At 37.2% G+C, this 19050-nt stretch overlaps 1 protein-coding gene across 1 annotated transcript; it reads left to right on the plus strand.

Moving 5' to 3' along the window:
• Positions 1-8538: 8538 nt before the first annotated feature.
• Positions 8539-9486, plus strand: LOC114047015 (olfactory receptor 10A2-like). The gene has a single exon (XM_027867659.1). It carries the CDS (start codon positions 8539-8541, stop codon positions 9484-9486), a length of 948 nt encoding a protein of 315 aa, XP_027723460.1.
• Positions 9487-19050: the final 9564 nt, after the last annotated feature.

Consider the following 19050-nt stretch of genomic DNA (forward strand, 5'->3'; position numbering starts at 1 on the left):
GGACAGAGCTGAGATTTGAAGAGAAGTCATTTGTTTCATCTGACTGACAGTGATGCTGGGACGATCAATCGGGTGATCTTTAGATACCGGAGCTATAGAAGGCACAGAGCAAACTAATTTGTCCATGATAGGCATGAAGTACTTATTTGTTGGGTGAATTATTGAGATAGTGTTATATGTCATAGGTAGAAAAAATACTGTGCTATGAATTGAGTAGATATGGTTTATAATCCTGGATCTATCACTAATGGTATGATCTTGAGAAAATTTTTATCCTCCTTCTGAATTAGTTGTGTTTCCCCTTTTTCCTTTCTCTCTCCTCTCTCTGGGTTCCACAGCTAGAATGTGTTAGAGGTATATCTTGAATCTCCCTGATTCTAAGACCATCCCTCTATCCACTATGGCATGGGGTTTCAGAGATTACTTTCTCATTTTAAAAGTGGGAATAATATCAATTTTACCAATCTCACCGGGCAGTTGTAACATAAAATGAGATAACCTATGTGAAAGTGCTATAAAAAAATAAGAAGAGCTACGCAAAAATAATCTATCACAATCCAGCAAACATTTCTTAATCATTGACTATAAACATGGAACTCTTCTAAGCATAAGACACAGAAAGTTGAGGACAGAGTCACTGCCTTCAAGGATTTTACAATATATTAGCTATGAAGAATATGTCATATGATACAAGGCAGAATGCAACAGGGGCAAAGGAGAGTCATGAAAATATGAAGAAAAAATTTAAGAAGCCGTGTTGTGCTTGGAGAGCTGGTAGAGATCATTTTCACCTGATGAGATCAGGAAATCCTTGAATAAAACCGGGAAAGAGGATCAATTAGTGGGGTTGGTATGGCTTGCAGTGGGAGCTTCCAACCCATAAGATTTGAGGAAAAAGATAAGAGAGAGAGACAAAAACACAGAGACAGAAATAGACAGACAAAGACAGAGAGTAACTGATAGAAGGATTATTTGATTATTAGGAAGAGGTAGACAATGGAAACCTCAACAAAGTAGGAATGTTGCTTTATTCCCTCATCTCACAAGGGGATTTCAGGGCAACAGTAGAACGAATGGTCAGGGAGTTGAGGAATACTCTCCAGGATGTACTTCTACAATGAGATGTGAAAGATAAGAAAAATAGCCTGGCAGTTTAACGTTATTCCCAGCCTGGTTTGAAGGCAGTGGTTTGGTTTGGAAGGGCTGCTTCTCCTGTCAGGGAGCTGATCCATCTTGAACCTGACTTGGAAGAGTGTAGTTAACAGAACAGTCTGGAGGATGTGAGTGAGGGGCTGATCAGCCTGGAGGGGAAGGGGTATTCCTGTCATGTCTAGAGTAAAGAGACTGAGATCCTAAAGGAAAGAAAAATACACTAATCCCTGAGCACTGAGTGAGTAATAACTAGCCAGCACACCAACAATGATCATAACACAGTTATGATGTTTTTTCTTTCCCAAAATATTCTATTAAAATTTTCTAAAAGTGAGTGAGTTAGGCTATCAATCAACAAGTATTCGTTAAGCACTTACCATGTGCCTAGCATTGTACTAAACTTTATGAAAGATGCTGAAAAAATAAAGGACATGATTCCTGCCCTAAGGGAGCTTGCAATCTATTAGTGCAGACAAGACATACCAGAAACAGTAGGCTAACCAGTAAAGACGGAGGGTGGAGATGGAGGCCTACAGGAATTCCAAGTGGGAAGAACAAGAATAGCAAAAGCATAAAATTGTGAACAAATATGTTTGTTGCAGAGACTATCAAAATGATTGTCCTGATCTGAACAGAGAGTTTGTGTTGGGGAATGATGGAAAATAAAGTCAAAGAGCTAGGATGATTGAATTACGAAGACTTAAAAAGCAGGGGAAGGACTGTGGATTTTTTGTAGATTCTTGAGCAGGAAACTAATAGGATGCAAATGATGCTTTTAAGAAGATAAGAGTGACTGGCAGAGTGCAGGAAGGATTTGGCGGGATGGGGGAGGGAGTATATGTGCATAAATGAATTGGTGTTGAAACAAAAGTAGAAGAGAAAGCTCTGAAGGGACCTCATAATAATTTAAACAATCTTTAAAATTCACTATTATCTCATTTGAACCTCAATGACTCTGTGAGTAGGCACCAAAGGTATTATTACCCTTATTCACAAATGAGAAAGCTGAAATCACTTCAGGGAAGTGAAATGATGTGCCAGGGTCACCCATGGCACAGAAGGGATTTGGTTCAGCACTCTAATCACTATGCCACACTTTGTAACCTTCTAGTGAGTGTGCGTGAAGGTACACGACAGCAAGCAGCTGTTGATAAAATTCAGGCAATAACTAGAAAAATTTTAAAAAGTAAATGAGCCACAGGAAGGCTGGAGACCAAAAGTATTGTATTAGAAGCCCTGGATAAAGATGTTCAAGGACTACAGATTTGGGAGAAAATTGTTATGTGGCCAACTGATCAAGTCAAAGAGCCTATTATGTGGAAACTTAGAACAATTGTCCAACTGACAGAATCAAAGCCCATGGAGAGTTTGGTAAGAACTAGAAACTACCAGTCAGAACAGAATCTGAGAGGTACTTTGCAAAGGAATACAAAACTAGCAAGGAAGGAATCAGGGAAATAAAAAATCTGTGCACATGAATGAGAAGGCAATAACAAAAGCATTAAAAAATTTTTTGTCTCAGCTGTTCCCAAGAAATAAGTTGCATAAATACCAAGTCAAAACTATCTTTCCTGAAGAATTAGCTACTAAGGAAAGAATAGTGTTTTTGTATTTAAGAGGATAAAGAAAAAAGACAACAAAGTTATTTCAGATTGCCAAAATATAAGTTATTTATAGATTCCTTTAAGTTTTACAAAGCATTTTACTGAAAACAACTTCATAAAATATGTAGTGTGTGTATCATTGTTCCCATTTTACAGATGAGTGAACTGAGGAACAAAGTCAAGTGACTTAACCATGGTCACACAGCTAGAGCCAGAATTCAAACCCAGGTCTTCTAGTTCTAAGCCAGTATCCTCCCCATTAGGGCAGCAGGCCTGGAGTCAGGAAGAACTGATTTCAAATCTGGCCTCAGACACTTATTAGCTATGTAACGCTGGGGAAGTCACTTAACCCTGTTTGCCTCAGTTTCCTCATCTGTAAAATGAGCTGGAGAAGGAAATGGCAAACCACTCCAGTATCTCTGCCAAGAAAATCCCAAATTTGGTCATGAAGAGGTGGGCGTGACTGAAACAACTGAACAACAAGAAGAAAATCTTTACCGCTACACTAGAAGTACATGCTAACCCATTACTTTTAATTCTAATTTAATTAGTATTCTAATATGAATACTATCCTTCCAGTGACCAAAATATTTATATCCACTTTTCAGGACACCTTCTTCCTTGAGTTCAAGATAATGTTTCATAACATTGAATTTATAATCAGAAGGTTCCTTGCTACATATGCTGTCAGAGCAAAGGGAATGGGCTGTTTTTTGGTTTTTTTTTAACTAGCCTTGCATCTCAAACATACAGGCAGTAGCAGGACTTGATGAAATAGCCAATAATGCTCCCCTACAAAACACACTTTTCTAATTCCTGAAACTATGTCTACCAGACATAGTCTTATATCTGAGGAAAATGCCTAAGCCCTGATTGCATCTTTACCATTTAATCTTTAAGTATTCCTTATGAGTCACCCAAAGCTTCAGTCTCTTAAAACATTTCCTTATCACAGAAAGAGTGGGTAGTCTGTTAGATTGCAATTTGTTTGTATGAGTCGCATTTTTAGATAAGATTAGGTGACACCCTCGCTTCGTCTGCAATATTTACAAATCACATCATGGGAGAAGTTATTTTCTGGGAAGATTTCCACAAGTGGCTAACATCATTTGTTTTGTCTAGATCCTTGTTAGCTTCCATTGCTGGGGGCACTCCATGACCTTTTCCCTAAATTCTTAGAGGGTTCCTTATTTGAGTCTAGGTCAGAGATTTAGTGCTGAAAAGGACCTTAGAGGTCATCTAGTCCAACCCCCTCATTTTAAAGACAATGAAAATGTGGTCTAAAGATGTTGAGTAACTTGACCCAAATCACACATGTAGTATTAATAAGTAGCAAAGCTGGGACTTAAACACCAGGACCTCTGACTCCAAATCCAGCACACTTTCCATTTTGTTTCAAATTTAATTACACACACACACACACACACACACACACACACACACACACACGTCACCAAATTGGTATAGATTTAATGCAATCTAATAATGGAAGGGGCTACATTAGGAAGGTCAAAAACCCATGATAAAGTCTCCAGAGGCTCTCACCCTAATAGACTAATTACATATATCTCAACCAGTGACCCACATGCAACTCAGTTCAATTCAGGACACTGTTCTAGGGACTGGTGATACCCAAAGATACATGCACAGGTAATTAAATACAAAACATGCACAAAGTATTGATGTTCAGGTGTTCAGGAGAAACTCAGAAGCAGCATTGTGGGAGAACATTTGCATTGCCACTGTCATTTCTCATAAGGAGATCCTAGAAACCAAAAGTCAGTGAATTTTATTTCCATATTAGGCAAACTAGTGGAATCTCTAGTAAATAACAAGATAACTGTTCACAAAAGCGAGCAATTTTTTTCAGTGGCACCATCATTCCCTCACCTGTGCTCAAAATTTTGTAATTGTCTTTGACTCACCCCATTCTCCTTTCCCTTATTTCTCTGTTTATTCTGACTTCACAGTATGTCTCATAAATATTCCACCTCTCTATTCTAACAGGACAGAGACTGTTTTATCTAGACTTTATATCATTCCCTAGCCCCAAGCACTTTGCAATATCCTGCAGATTAGATCCTAAATGTTTGCTGAATTGAAATGTTTGCTGAATAATTTATTGAGGCAAAGGTAACACAGTTTCTGTAAAGGAAGATTATGCCCCACCAATCTCTGAGACTTTTTTGGTTGAATATGAACACGTGGAAAAAGAGATATTGTAATTATTATTTATGTAGACTTTCAAAAATCATGTTTTTAAAACATTTTAAAATATTATTAATGTCTTTTGTTTTTATACCACCTGCATTTCTCATTGTGTTCGTCTCTCTCAAGTCCTTCCAGAGAGTCATCTCTTATTAAAATAATAATTAAAAAGAGGAAGAAAACAGTTAACACAATACCAAAAACATCTGACATCATAAAAAGGAAGAAAGGAAGGAGGAAAGGAGGAAAGAAGGAAGAAAAAAAGAAACAAGCTTTTATTAAGCACCTACTATGAGTTGGCACTTTGTTAAGAACTTTACAAATACTATCTCATTTAATCCTAACAAGCTTGGGAGATAGGTGCTATTACTATCCCCATTTTACCAATTTTACCAAAAAAACTGAAGCAGACTGTTAGAAGTACGCTTGACGCCTAAAATTTAGTATCAAGAAAGTTTATTACAGAGAAAGTCCAGAGGATTAGACGTTTCTGGCCAGAAGCAGGCTCCACGCCTCTTAGAAAGGGATGGGCCCTGAGTGCAAGGGCAAGCATGCTTTTATACATTCAAATTCGGCGTGAAACCTCCCAGGCCTGGATTGGTCCATCCCTTCCCGGGTTACACCCCTCCTTACATGTTTCCCCTTGATATGCTCAAGTATGTTCTCCCTCCCTTGGTCATACATTCCATGACTCGTTAATGAGGCTCTAATTTTATGTGGGGTGTGTCAGATAATAGTAATGAAGTTCATTAAGCAGGCGCACTAACATTTTTCAGGTGTCCTCAGGTTGACCCTAACTGGTCTGAGCTGGCTCGACCTTATCGTGAATTTGGAGTCTTTTTAGAGTCATCAACTTACTTCTTATCAGTTAAGCCCTTGCCTACCTACAGTGTACTACTTCCTGGAACTGTTCTTTAAATCTCTGCATTATTCTCTTTCCCTGTGGAAATACAACCTTTACCTGACTCTCACACAGACACAGGTTAAATGCCACTTCAAGAGGCCTGTCTTGATTCTCCCAGTTGTTAGTGCTACCTCTCATAACTGAATATCCTGTATTTACCTACTTGTGAATATTTTGTATCTCCTCCCTCCCCACCCCACTCCACTCTGCTAGGTTTTCTGAGTCTTGAGGGAAAGGAATGTTGCAGTTTTGTATTGTTTTCTCAGTTTCAGGCTAGTTTTGGCATAGCGTACACATTTAATCAGTGTTTGCTGATTGGTTTTCCTAGGCTCTCACCTTTCCTTACTCCACCCCCCATTTCCAGCCCTGATTATATTAATCTACAGGCTTTGTCACTTGAGTTGCCCGGATATGACAAATAAATTTTCCACAACCCTATGACAAATTTACTTTTAAACACAATCTTTGGCATTAAAAGTGTCATTTATAAATTTATTATGAGTAGCTTATGTCTGACTTTTGGGAGGAGGCCAATGACAAGGTTAGGTATGGTAGTGTGGCTGGGTTACTATCGAGCATTCCTTAGCCAACTACACATACTCAATCCCTCTTGTTCAGCTACTGGACAGAAAATATCTAATCTTTAAATCAAGGAAATTCTTTTCTCTTCTCTTCTCTTCAGTTCTCTTTGAGCATTAAGTAAAATGCAACAAACAGATTAGGTTTTCTGTTGGCCAATAAGTTTTTAATCAGATTTATTTAAAACTTAGGAATGAAAGTGAACACTTAAAAGAAAGACTGAACCAACTTGAAGCTCTGTGGAAGCTTGTCAAGTGGGCTGACAGGGATGGAAAGGGAACAAGGAGTTAAAGTGAATAGATAGCCCATGGGAACTTTTGGTTCCTTGGGGAGAAAAAGAGAGGGAGGTAAAGAGCATGTCACTATTTCTCTTCCCAACTCACTTTTGATCATCAGCATAGATTTTGCCCAGTTCATACTCAGATTTCCTCCCATCCCTCTGGCCCAGGAATCATTGTCCTGCTTACATCAACATTCTAAGAGCTTGCTATTGTTCTGCATCCACATCCTCTTCTTGCTTCTGATAGTTACCCCCTGGATACCTCTTAATCTCAAAATCAGGATCAGGAGTACAATTTAGGAATCTGGGTGACCATTCTAATAGGTTTGTCCCCTCCAAGTCTCTTTTTTGTCCCCATACTCTCCAACTCCCCATTGTGGGCATAGCCAAAGGCAGGATATACATGATTTAACAACTTTAAAACTATCCCCAGGGCTATTAAGAAGGTATTGATTTTTTAAATTAAAATATTAACTTTATATATTTGTAATCATTTTCTTCTTAAAGTGAATGAATTTTAAAAAGCAAATGTAAAAACAATCTCAGAATTCTTTGCTGTTTTTCTTTAACATTAAAATAATTTGTATTATTTTCATTGATTATCCTTGAGTTGGTTTTTTAAAAAATTTCTTCTAAATCAAGGGTATATTTGATTTCTTTTTTCCATTGGAAAGTATATATTTGTAGTTTAATACATTTATTAAATGATTTATAATATTGTTTAATAAATGCTATAAAAGCTGCACACAGAGAGAAAAGAAGCAAGGTTAGATGCGTGTGTGTGTATATGAGGGGAGGAGATGATGTGGCTTGTGAGAAGATGGACCTTATGCTGATATTCAACGAGAGAACAATTGACAAGCATCTATGTGCTAGGCACTGGGAATAAAATGACGAAATCAAAACAGATGCTACCCTTAAGGAGTTTATATTCCAACATGGAGATAATATGCAAATATAAGTATATACAAAGCACATACAAGGTAATCTGGTATGGCAGGCACTAGCATCTGGGTAAATGCACTAATACTCTTGTCCTCAACTTAGAGGAAATTCCAGAGGTCATGAGTTTGAAATTTAGCCAGGGGTCATATTTCCACAGACCAAGTGCACAGGTTTAGCCTTCAAGTCAATAAGGAAAATCCCATTCCACAACCAATTAAGAAACAAATTATTACAGGGAAATTTCTAAATGAAGTAATTTGTTACTGGAAAGGCAATCTGGTGTAGCATAGAAGAGCTGGTATTTAGATTTGGATTTGCTAATTAGCTGTGAAAACTTTGGTAAGTCATAACCTCTCTGTACCTTAGTAATTTCATATATAGATTGTTAAATTTTAGAAGTTTAGCAAATTTACAGCTATAAATTGTTATGGAAGTGAAGAATTAGTTTAGAGTTAAGGATTAGGTTAAGGATTGTGATGGTCTAACTAATCTTTTATCAACAAAAACTCTGACCTCTTTTATAACACATTCTTAAGTTATATACAATCAGAGACCAATTTTCAGACTGGATAGACCATAGGTCTGACCCAGAATGTCAATTCTTACCTACTCGTATTTGTAGGAAGAGATCTATACCATTTCTAAAACTGACCCACATCTCCCTTCCCTGAGTACAAGCTCTGAGTTTCTGCATTGTATCCTTAGTATTATGCCATATTAGGAACCCTCCTTCTCCCACCAATATTTTTCGGTGTACATGTTTCCACTCTGGGATAAAGAGAAATCTAAACTGAGAAATTAGAATCTGTCCCTCCTAGTCAAAAGCATCTCTCTGTCTCTGCAGCTGGGGACCAATTTCTGTGCTCATGGCTGGGGGAAATTGTACAATAGTGAATGAGTTTGTCCTCCTTAGCTTCTCTGCCCTGCAACCCAAGCTTCAGGCATTGCTCTTTCTTCTGTTTCTGACTACTGAACTTACCACCTTAATGGGCAATGCCCTTATTATACTGGTCACTACAGTTGATTGTGGCTTGCACAGTCCAATGTACTTCTTCCTCAGGAACCTGTCTCTCCTAGAGATTGGCTTCAACTTGGTCATTGTTCCTAAAATGCTGGGAACCCTGCTTGCCCATGATACAAACATCTCTTTCCTCAACTGTGCTGTTCAGATGTATTTCTTCTTCTTCTTTGGTGCTTCAGAGTGCTTTCTTCTGGCAACTATGGCATACGACCGTTATTTGGCCATCTGTGACCCCCTACGCTATCCAGTCATCATGAGTCACAAGGCTTGTGTACAGCTGGCTGCTGTCTCATGGTTATCAGGACTTCCTGTGGCCACAGTACAGACGACGTGGCTCTTCAGTTTCCCATTCTGTGGCTCTAACCAAGTGAACCACTTTTTCTGTGATAGTCCACCTGTGCTGAAATTGGTCTGTGCAGACACAGCACTTTTTGAGATCTATGCCATTGTAGGAACTATTCTGGTTGTTATGGCCCCCTGCTTATTGATCTTGGGCTCTTATGTTTGCATTGGTTTTACCATCATCAGGATGCCTTCAGCTGAGGGAAAACGTAAGGCCTTTTCCACCTGCTCTTCCCATCTCCTTGTTGTTTCCCTTTTCTACGGGTCTGGGAGCCTTACCTATTTCCGACCCAAGTCCAATAACTCTCCAGAGAGCAAGAAGTTGCTGTCACTGTCTTACACAGTGGTAACCCCAATGTTGAACCCTATTATCTATAGCCTGAGGAATAAAGAGGTGAAAACCACATTCCGTCATATTCTCCACAGAGCCCTGGGATCTTGGAAATTTTGATCTGAAGCTCCAAGAGTTACTCTACCTTTGACATTACAATTATAGGATCATAGATTTAGGGGCTGGGAAGGACCTTAGGGGCCTAGTTGAGAAGATAGGAAAGTTTGATGAAAGGAGAATAACTCTGGGTTGGGGGATTCCTTTCCTCGCTGTCCCACTTAGTGGGAGGACCAAGGAAGACAAAATACTACTGAGATCTCCCTACAACATATACAGTGGAAAGAAGAAAGCAAAGGGATGAATGAACTGTCAGGAGGTAATTCTACCTAGCAGCCAAGGAGTTGATGGTGAAACTACCTTTCCCCTGACATCTTGAATCCATAGTTCTCACCAAGGCCAGTGGAATTATAGCACAACTCTATTCAAATACTCCACGTATACACATTTCTATATTTGCCAGAATGACATGCATTATGGCCAAGTTATAATCTCTTTGTAATATGAATTTATGGAAGTGGAAGGACAACCAGACTCTCTGAAGTTCAACTTATTACTTTTGCTGCCTCCAAAAATCACTGTTTTTTCTGTAGCAGAGGCAGGCAATTCCTTTCTAATTCAACAAATATTTGAACCCTTGCTAAGCAATGGAAATACAAAGATAAAAACAAAATAATCCCTGCCCTCAAGGAGTTTATATTCCATTTGGGAGAACTGCCAGCACTCTGGCAGGCTGCTAATTGATATATTTACAGAGAAGTAAATACAATATAATGAGAAGAGAACTCTGGGTGAGATCCATGGTGTGCACCAGGAAAGGTAAGATCAATTTAGAAGGAATCTAAGGATTCTAAGAGATGGAAGTGAGGAGAGAGTGAACTCTAAGCATAAAAGACAGTTTGTACAAAAGCATAGGTAAGAAAGGGAGAACACCAAGTTTGGGGAATAGCTGATAGTCCAGTTTGACAGAAGGGGAATAACTCTTCTTATTCCTTGGCATCCACTTTAACATCCCAGAATCAATGTTGGCTTTTTTGCTGATTGTCTTTTTTTCAGTATGGTTAGAAAAAAATAAGTGTCTAACACCAATATACCAAATCCAAATCTAACGTCTTTCACTGAGTAATTTTCTAGGATTTCTACTCCTTATGATGAAAGATTCCAGCTCTCTTTAGATCCTGTCTTTCAATTCTCACATTTTATGAAATCTTTCCTCCTAAATCATGCAGAGCAAATTAAATAGTAACGTCATTTCAAATTAAGAAGATGAAGTGGGGAAGAGTTGTTATATTTGATCAAATAAAAACTAAAAAAATCATGTTAAAGGCAACATTTTACAGTCACTAGAGGACTGATTGTCAAGATATATTAAAGAGTAAAAATTCCATAGAATAGATTGGAAACTATTTAAGATGAAAAAGTAAGAAGATGTTACTACCACTAACACATATACCTTATTTCTCATATCTATAAAATCTTTACAAGAATGATCTATGCACACAAGAGTATGGCTGATGATTTTCCATAAGAGACCATTTTAAATTTAAATATTTATTATTTACTTATTTTAACATTCTTTTCTTTTTAAATTTTGATGTCCAGATTCTTTTTCTCTCTCTCATCCCTCCCCCATCCACTGAGAAGGCAAATAATGTGATACCAATTATACATGTGAAATCATGCAAAACATATTTTCATATTAGCCATATTGCAAGAAAAAAATAAAGTGAGAAAATTATACTTCAATTTGCACTGTACATCATTTCTCTCCCTAGAGGAGGGTAGCATCTTTTCATCATGAGTCCTTTGGAACTGTCTTAGATCACTGTATCAATCAGAGGAATCAAATCTTTTACAATTGATCATTACAACATTGCTATCACTATGCACAATAATCTGGTTTTTCTCACTTTGCTTTGTATTAGTTTACATAGGTCTTGCCATGTTTTTTTTTTCTGAAACACCCCCCCATCATTTCTTATAACCATCACACTCATATATCACAACTTGTTCAGTTGTTCTTCAAATGATGAGCAACCCCTCAATGTCCAATTCTTTGCCACCTCCAAAGAGCTGCTATAAATGTTTTTGTACATACAGTCTTTTTCTTTTTTCTTTGATCTCTTAGGGTACAGACCTAGTAGTGGTATTCCTAGGTCAAAGGGTATGCACAGTTGATAAGTCCTTTGAGCATAGTTCCTGATTGTTCTCCAGAATGGTTAGACCACTACTCCACTAATATTTCATAACGTACCTATTTTCCCTCATCTCTCTCTAGCATTCGTGATTCTTTCAGAGTTGTTTTACTTTGCCTTTCTCTAATCAACAGTGATTTAGAGTATTTTAAAAAATCTAACTATAGATAGATTTGATTTCTTCTTCTGAAAATGTCCTGTTCACATCCTTTGACTATTTATCATTGGGGAATGACTCTTATTTTCATAAATTTGATCCAGTTCTTTATATATCTGAGAAATGAGGCCTTTACCAGAGAAATTTGCTATAAAATTTGATATTCTTTCATTGTCTATAGTATTTTTTTTGCAAAATGTAGTTTTCTTGATTCTTTCAATTATGTCTAATTTTGCTTTTGCTTTGTCTGAGATCATGATTGCCCCCCCGCCCACTTCACTTCAGCAGAAGCATAATAAACTCTGCTCTAGCCCTTCATTTCAACTGTTTGTCTTTCTGTCCTGAGTGTCTCTTGTACTAACATATTGTTGGATTCTGGTTTCCAATCCATTCTGTTACTGCTTTCATTCTGTGGATTAGCTTATCACATTCACATTCACATTCACAATTATGATCATTCACTGTGCATTTCTCTCTATCCCATTTTCTTCTGTTTATCTTTCTCTCTCTCTTTTTATCCTATCTCTCCTCAAAAGTTTGTTTTGCTTCTGACCACTGCCCCATATTTCATATCCCCTTCCCTTCCTATCTGCCCATTGGATACGATAGATTTCTGTACCCAACTGAGTACATACATACATATGTGTGTATATATGTATGTATGTGTATGTGTATAAGTACACACACACAAGTGTGTGTGTCCTTCCCTCTTTGAACCAATTCTGATGACAGTGAGGCTCAAGCATTGCCTGCCACCCTTACTCCCTTTTTCCTACAAATAATTCTACTAATAAAAGTTCTTTCTTATGCACCTCCTTTATGTGAGAAAATTTACTCCACTCTACCTCTGCCTTCCCTCTTCTCTTCCTTGCATCCCTCTTCCTCACCCCGACATTCTTTTTTTGGAGATCCACTTTGTCTCCAGATATCTTAAGTTCCTTATAATATCATTATCATCCTCACAACCCTCATGAAACCACTCTCTTAAAGGTCACCAATCTATTTTCATTTTTGCTTTTTGCCAGGCAGTGGGGTTAAGTGACTTGCCCAGGGTCACACAGCTAGTGTCAAGTGTCTGAGAGTGGATTTGAACTCAGGTCCTCCTGACTCCCGGGCCAGTGCTCTATCCACTGCACCACCTAGCTGCCTCACCAATGTATTCTTAATAGCCAAATACAAAAGATTTTTTTCAGTCTTCATCATCTTTCAATTCTCTATAGCACTTAATTAATATGATTAGTCATCTTCTTTTCTGAATATCCTCTCTTCCCTTGGCTTCCCTTCTCTACATCCCACTGATTCTCCTATTGCCCCCTAATTATTATTTCTCTGTTTCCTTATTGCCTTCCTGATCATTTAAAGTGAGTGTTCCCTAAGCAAAGTTTTATCCTTGGTTTCTTTGACTGCTACATTCTACTTGGATATTAAGGAGTGATGGAAAAAGTACTGGACTTGGAGTCAAAAGACACTTGGTTAGAATCATGCCTCTGATACTTACTAGATATATAAACCATGAATAAATCACTCTCTGAGCTTCAGTTTCCTCAGTTGGACAATTAGAATAACAATAACTTTTGTACCTACCTCATGAGATCAGTGGTTTTTTTTTCCATTTAAAAAATAAAGATAGACTTAAATGAGTGGAAAGATATTGGGTTATGCCAACATAATAAAATAATAGTATTACCTAAAATAACTTATTATTCAGTGCCACATCGTTCAATTTACCAAATGATTACTTTATAGAGCTAGAAAAAAATGACAAAATTCATCTGGAGAAACCAAGGGTCAAGATTCCCAAAAGAAATAAATAAAAAAAAGGTAAAGTAACCTAGCAACACCAGATCTCAAACTATACTACAAAATAGTAATTTCAAAACTATGTGGTATAGGTTAAAAAAATGATAAGTTGATAAATAGATTAGATTAGGTATATAGGACTCAGATGTAAATGAACATGATGGCATAGAGTTCAATAAATTCAAAGACCTCAACTACTGGGGTAATTCAACAAAAATTGCTGGGGAAACTGAAAGGTAGTCCAGGAGAAATTAGGTCGAGAACAAGATTTCACATCATAAGCACTAAATGGATACCTCATCTCATTATATAAGGTCAAATAATAAACAAATTAGAGGAACAAGAAAATACCTTTCACAACTATAAATAAGGAAAGAGTTCATGAACAGACAAGGCATAGAGAGGATCATAGAAGATAAAATGGAAAATTTTTATTATATGAAGTTAAAACATATTTGTACAAACAATATCAATAGTTAAAATGAGAAGAGAAATAGTTAACTGTGAAAAATCTCTGCAGTAAGTTTCTCTGATAAAGGCTTAATATCTAAGATATATAAGGAATTGACTCAAAAATATAAAAAAAGGCAATCCTTCCTCAAAAGGTAAAAGATCAAATAATATGAACAGGGAGTTCTCAAAGGAAGAAATCTAAGCTATCCATATTCACATTTTTAAAAAATGATCTAAATTATTAAGAGAAATGCAAATTAAAACAACCCTGAAGTTTTACTTTACACCTGATTGGTAAAAAAAAAAAATGAAAAAAATGAAAATGACAATTATTGGAGGGGATGAGGGAAGAGAGGCAAACCAAGATGCTATTGATAGAACTGTGGAATGGAGCCATTCTAGAAAGCAAGTTGGAACAATACCCATAAATTCTCTGAACTGTGCATACTCCCTTACCTAGTTACACAATTACTACATCTATACTCCAAAGAGATCAAAGAAAGAGTAAAAGAGTAAAAGGACCTATATATAAAAAATATTTATGAGAACATATTTTGTTCTAGTAAAATACTAGAAAATGGGGTGTCTATCAATTGGGAAATGATTGAACAAATTATAACATATGAACATAATGGAATATCATTTTTTGATGTAAGAAATGATTAAAGAGTTTCAGAAACTTGGGAAGAGTTGTGTGAACTGATGTAGAACAATATAAGCAGGACTAGGAGAACTATTTATATAATAACATAACAAGGAAAAATGATTTTGAAAGAGAAGACCTCTGATCAAGGACTGACCATAACCCCAGAGGATAAAAATGAAGCATGCTTTCCATGAGGTAATGGCCTCAATATGCAAAATGAGACATAGATTTTTGGATATGGTCAAGGTATAGATTTGTTTTGCTTGACATACACAAAATAAATCAGAGTTAATCAATAGAGAGAAGGCATTAAGCATCAGGTAAGACTTTTCATAGAAAGTAAGATTTTAGCTGGGACTTGAAAGAAGCCAAGAAAGGCAGAAGAGGGAGAAAATTCCAGGCAAGGAGACTAGTCAATGAAAATGCCTGGAGTCAAGAGATGGAGTATAGCAAAGAGGCCAGTGTCCCTGGATCATAGAATATGTGGCGGGGAATAAGATGTATGAAGACTAGAAAAGTATGAGGGAGCCAAGTTGTGAAGGGCTTTGAATGCCAAAAAGAATTCCTATTTGATCCAGGAGGTAATAGGGAGCCAGTGGAGTTTACTGAATAGGAGGGTGACATTATCAGACCTGCGCTTTAGGAAGCCCATTTTGATAGTAGAGTTGAGGGCCATTAAAGCATTTTTTTAAAAAATGCACATAAAAGAACAGAACAAACTTCAGAAGGAAACAGACAAGCAAGATAGATTTAAAAGTAAATGTTGAATTTATTATACACTTTAAAAATTAAAATATATGTTAAGAGATATGTGGTTTTACATATAATTCTGTTCTACTTTATGTATAGAAATGTTCTTTGCTGTTAAGTTCAGAATAAAAAGGTTTTTTTTTTTAATGCATCGATGCATTTTATTTTGAACCCAAACAAACACTCCTACAGAATACATCACTTCAAAAAGTGATTACTTTCTTGATAGCTAACAGAAAAGGATATGTCTTTTAATTTTAACAATAAAGAATTAACATTGATCATTGTATTTGGCCAGTTTTGTTCCCTCTCAATATTGATTTTTATTCACCTTAAAGACATCATTTATATTATCCTATTTGTTCTGTTTTCAGTTTCAGGATCCTTTTAAAGATTAAATGTGATAATATATGTAAAGTTCTTTCGAAATTTTACACAGGCAAAGCTATCCCCCACATGTAGCATGAGGATATCATTGTGTGGCTCTAAGGTAGGCAGAATAGACATCTCTAACTTCTTATCCTCCCACCCTTCTCCAGTGGCCCCAAGCAGCACCAAGAGCAACTGGCCACTTTGCTCTCTTCAGAGAGAGGTGGTATGAGGCTAGAATTATATCTTTCTGCTCCCTTTAAAATTATTAATCCAGGGGATGTAGTTTTCAGGTTCAAGCTAAACTCTGGATTACTATTCCCAAAGGGAAAAGGAGGACCTCAAGATCTATATCCAAGGCTTGACTCACCATCAAACATTAGTTTCATATTGAACACATATATAACAAATAACAAAGAAAACCATTCATCCAAGTTGATAGCAAATGAGAAATCAGACAATACGTTGTAAAGAAGCTCTCCCTTTGGTAGCTCAAGGCCAAGAGAGTGCCAAGGGGAAATCCCTCAAAATCTTTAGGATATAATAAAATTATTCAAGAGTTCCATTGATTAGGTATTGCTGCCAATCACCAAATCAATGACAGAGAGTTATGTGCAGTTTTTATTTATGGTTAAGTACAGGCTCATCTATATGAAAAAAAAAAGGCAAAGATCCTACTAGGGTGAGGAACTTGTGGCCTTGAGGCCACATGTGGCCCTCTAGGTCTTCAATTGCAGCCCTTTGACTGAATCCAAACTTCACAGAACAAATCCCCTTAACAAAAGGATTTGTTCTGTAAACCTTGGAGTCGGTCAAAAGATTGCACCCAAGGACCTAGAAGGCCACATGTAGCCTCGAGGCCACAGGTTCCTCACCCCTGGCCTGGACCATCTAGGTCTAGCTCTACTCCAGCGTTAGATTTAGCAGCTTTATATAGAATGTGAATACATAAACAGGATGGGTGCAATGGAATTTTATTGGAAGATGGAGGGGAAAATAATGGAATACACATCAGAAGGGGAAGATAAGGATTTTTTTCTGCCTCAGGAAGGTCAGAACAGGAGCTGCAGTTTGTTTCTCAACCTTGATTGCCCAGTTGGTGTAACAGAGTTAGTGTGTTCTTATTATTGTAGTGAAGACAAGAACTCTGAGCTATAGTTTCTTTCCCATCACAGTTTTTCTCTTATTACGGTGGCAGCAAGAAGCCTGAGCCAGAAAATCTCTTGCCATAGTCTCCCCTTTGGTCAAAACCACCTATGTGCATCTCTAATCACATTCTCATGCATCCTATAATTTTCTTCTCAGGATATTTTTATGTAAGTTTTCTGGCAGGTGTTCCCACAGGTAGAGACAAGTACTGGGAAGTATTGAACACCACAATAAAGCAAAATTAGTACAACAGTCATTATTATTATTTTATATTTTCAGTCAGTTAATAAACATTTATTAAGCACTTACTAATTTTTTTCTATTTTTCAGGCTTTTGACTTTTTGTTTTCTGTTTCTTAATGTCTCATGGAGTCATTAGCTTCCACTTGATCAATTCTAATTTCTAAGGAATTCTTTTCTCCAGTGTTTTGTACCCTTTTATTAACTAGTCAACTGTCTTCCAAGGAGTTCTTCTCTTGAGTATTTTTTGGTACACATTTTATCATTTGACTAATTCTAATAGAATAATTTCTTCAGTATTTTTGTGCCTTTTTTTTGCTAATCTGTTAATTCTCTTCATAATTTTTTTGCAATGCTTTTATTTTCCAAATTTTTCCTCTACCACTCTGATTTTTAAAATGTTTTTGCCTTAAAAAAACAAAAAAATTCTTTTCCTCTTCTAGGAATTCCTATTGAGTCCAATCTGCAATTTTCTGTGAGGCTTTACTTATAGATGATGTAAAGTCATTGTCTTCTTCTGAGTTTGTTTCTTGAGCTTCCCTGTCACTATAGTGGCTTTTTATATTTAGGTTCTTTCTTTTTTTTGGTGGTGGTGGTGGTGGTAGGGTTGCTCATTCTCCAGCCTATTTCGTGACTTTTGACCTTATGTTTGAGTTGGGCTCTGCTTTCTTCTGGCAAAAAGGGGGCTACTAACATGAGCTTCAGGCTTTTGTGTCCTGCTGTTCAGCCAAGTCTGGGGACTTTTAAGTTTTCAATGCTTCCAATATGATATGATCTGGGCTTTGGTCTAGTCACTGCCCTTCTGGTCTGCACTCTGGCCCTTACAGGTTCCCTGTTCCCTTGTGATCACAGCCTCTCTTCTCTGCCCTGGAACTGTGACCCATATCCAAAGAAGGTCTCTGCTCCCTTGTGACTACAACTGCTCCTTTTCACCTTGGAACTGTAACCTGGGAACAGGGCACTGGACAGTGGAACTGCCAATGGTACCCAATCCTGAGCTCAGTGGTAACACAGAATTCCCCCCTTTTTTTTTTCTGACCAACATTTCAGTCTCCTTACCAACTCTGAGCATTGGGTGCTCCAGGTGCTGCCACTGCCATCACCACCTCCATTGGTCCATAGCCAATGATATTTCTGCCCTGCCATGCTCTAGGCAAGCTCCATTTCAATGCCTGCACACCTGTCTTTCTGTCCTCCTCCTAAGGTACCCGGTGCTGAAAAAATGACTCACTTTTTGTTGGTTATTCTGTTCAGAATTGTTTGATGTGCTTTAAGGTAAAAAAGAAAAAAAAAGTGTTCAGAAGGGTGGGTTGGGAGAGCTTGGAAAAATTGTTTAGTTTACTGTCTTGGCTCTGCCCTTCTTCTATTTTCCTTTTTTGTCATGCTTGCCAATCTGGTACATGTGAGGTAGAACCTCAGAGATGTTTTAATTTTCATTTCTTTATATTAGTGCTTTGAAACACTTTTTTTCATGTAGACGATGGTAGCACGATTTCTTTCTTTGAAAATTGACTGGCCTTATCTATTGACTATTTAAAAAACCTGGCTCTTACTCCACCTTTATCAGAGAAACTTGCTAGTGATTCCTTCCTCTCTCCTGGAAAAAAAAAATTGTTTATTTTCTGTGATTCTATTCCTTGTGTGATCAAAACTCTTTCCCTATTTATAGTCGAGAAAGGCATTTCCTTCTTTGCTCCTCAAATTTATGATATCGTAACTTTTATATCTAGGTCATGTGTCCATTTGGAACTCCTCTTGCATATGGTGAGATGCTGGTTTAAATGTAATTTCTGCCAGACCGAATTCAGTTTTCCCAGCAGTTTTTGTCAAATAGCAATTCCTTTACCCTAGTAATTGGGAATTTTTGG

Source organism: Vombatus ursinus, unplaced genomic scaffold, assembly GCF_900497805.2.
Source record: "Vombatus ursinus unplaced genomic scaffold, bare-nosed wombat genome assembly UNPS02014786.1, whole genome shotgun sequence".
NCBI lineage: Eukaryota > Metazoa > Chordata > Mammalia > Diprotodontia > Vombatidae > Vombatus > Vombatus ursinus.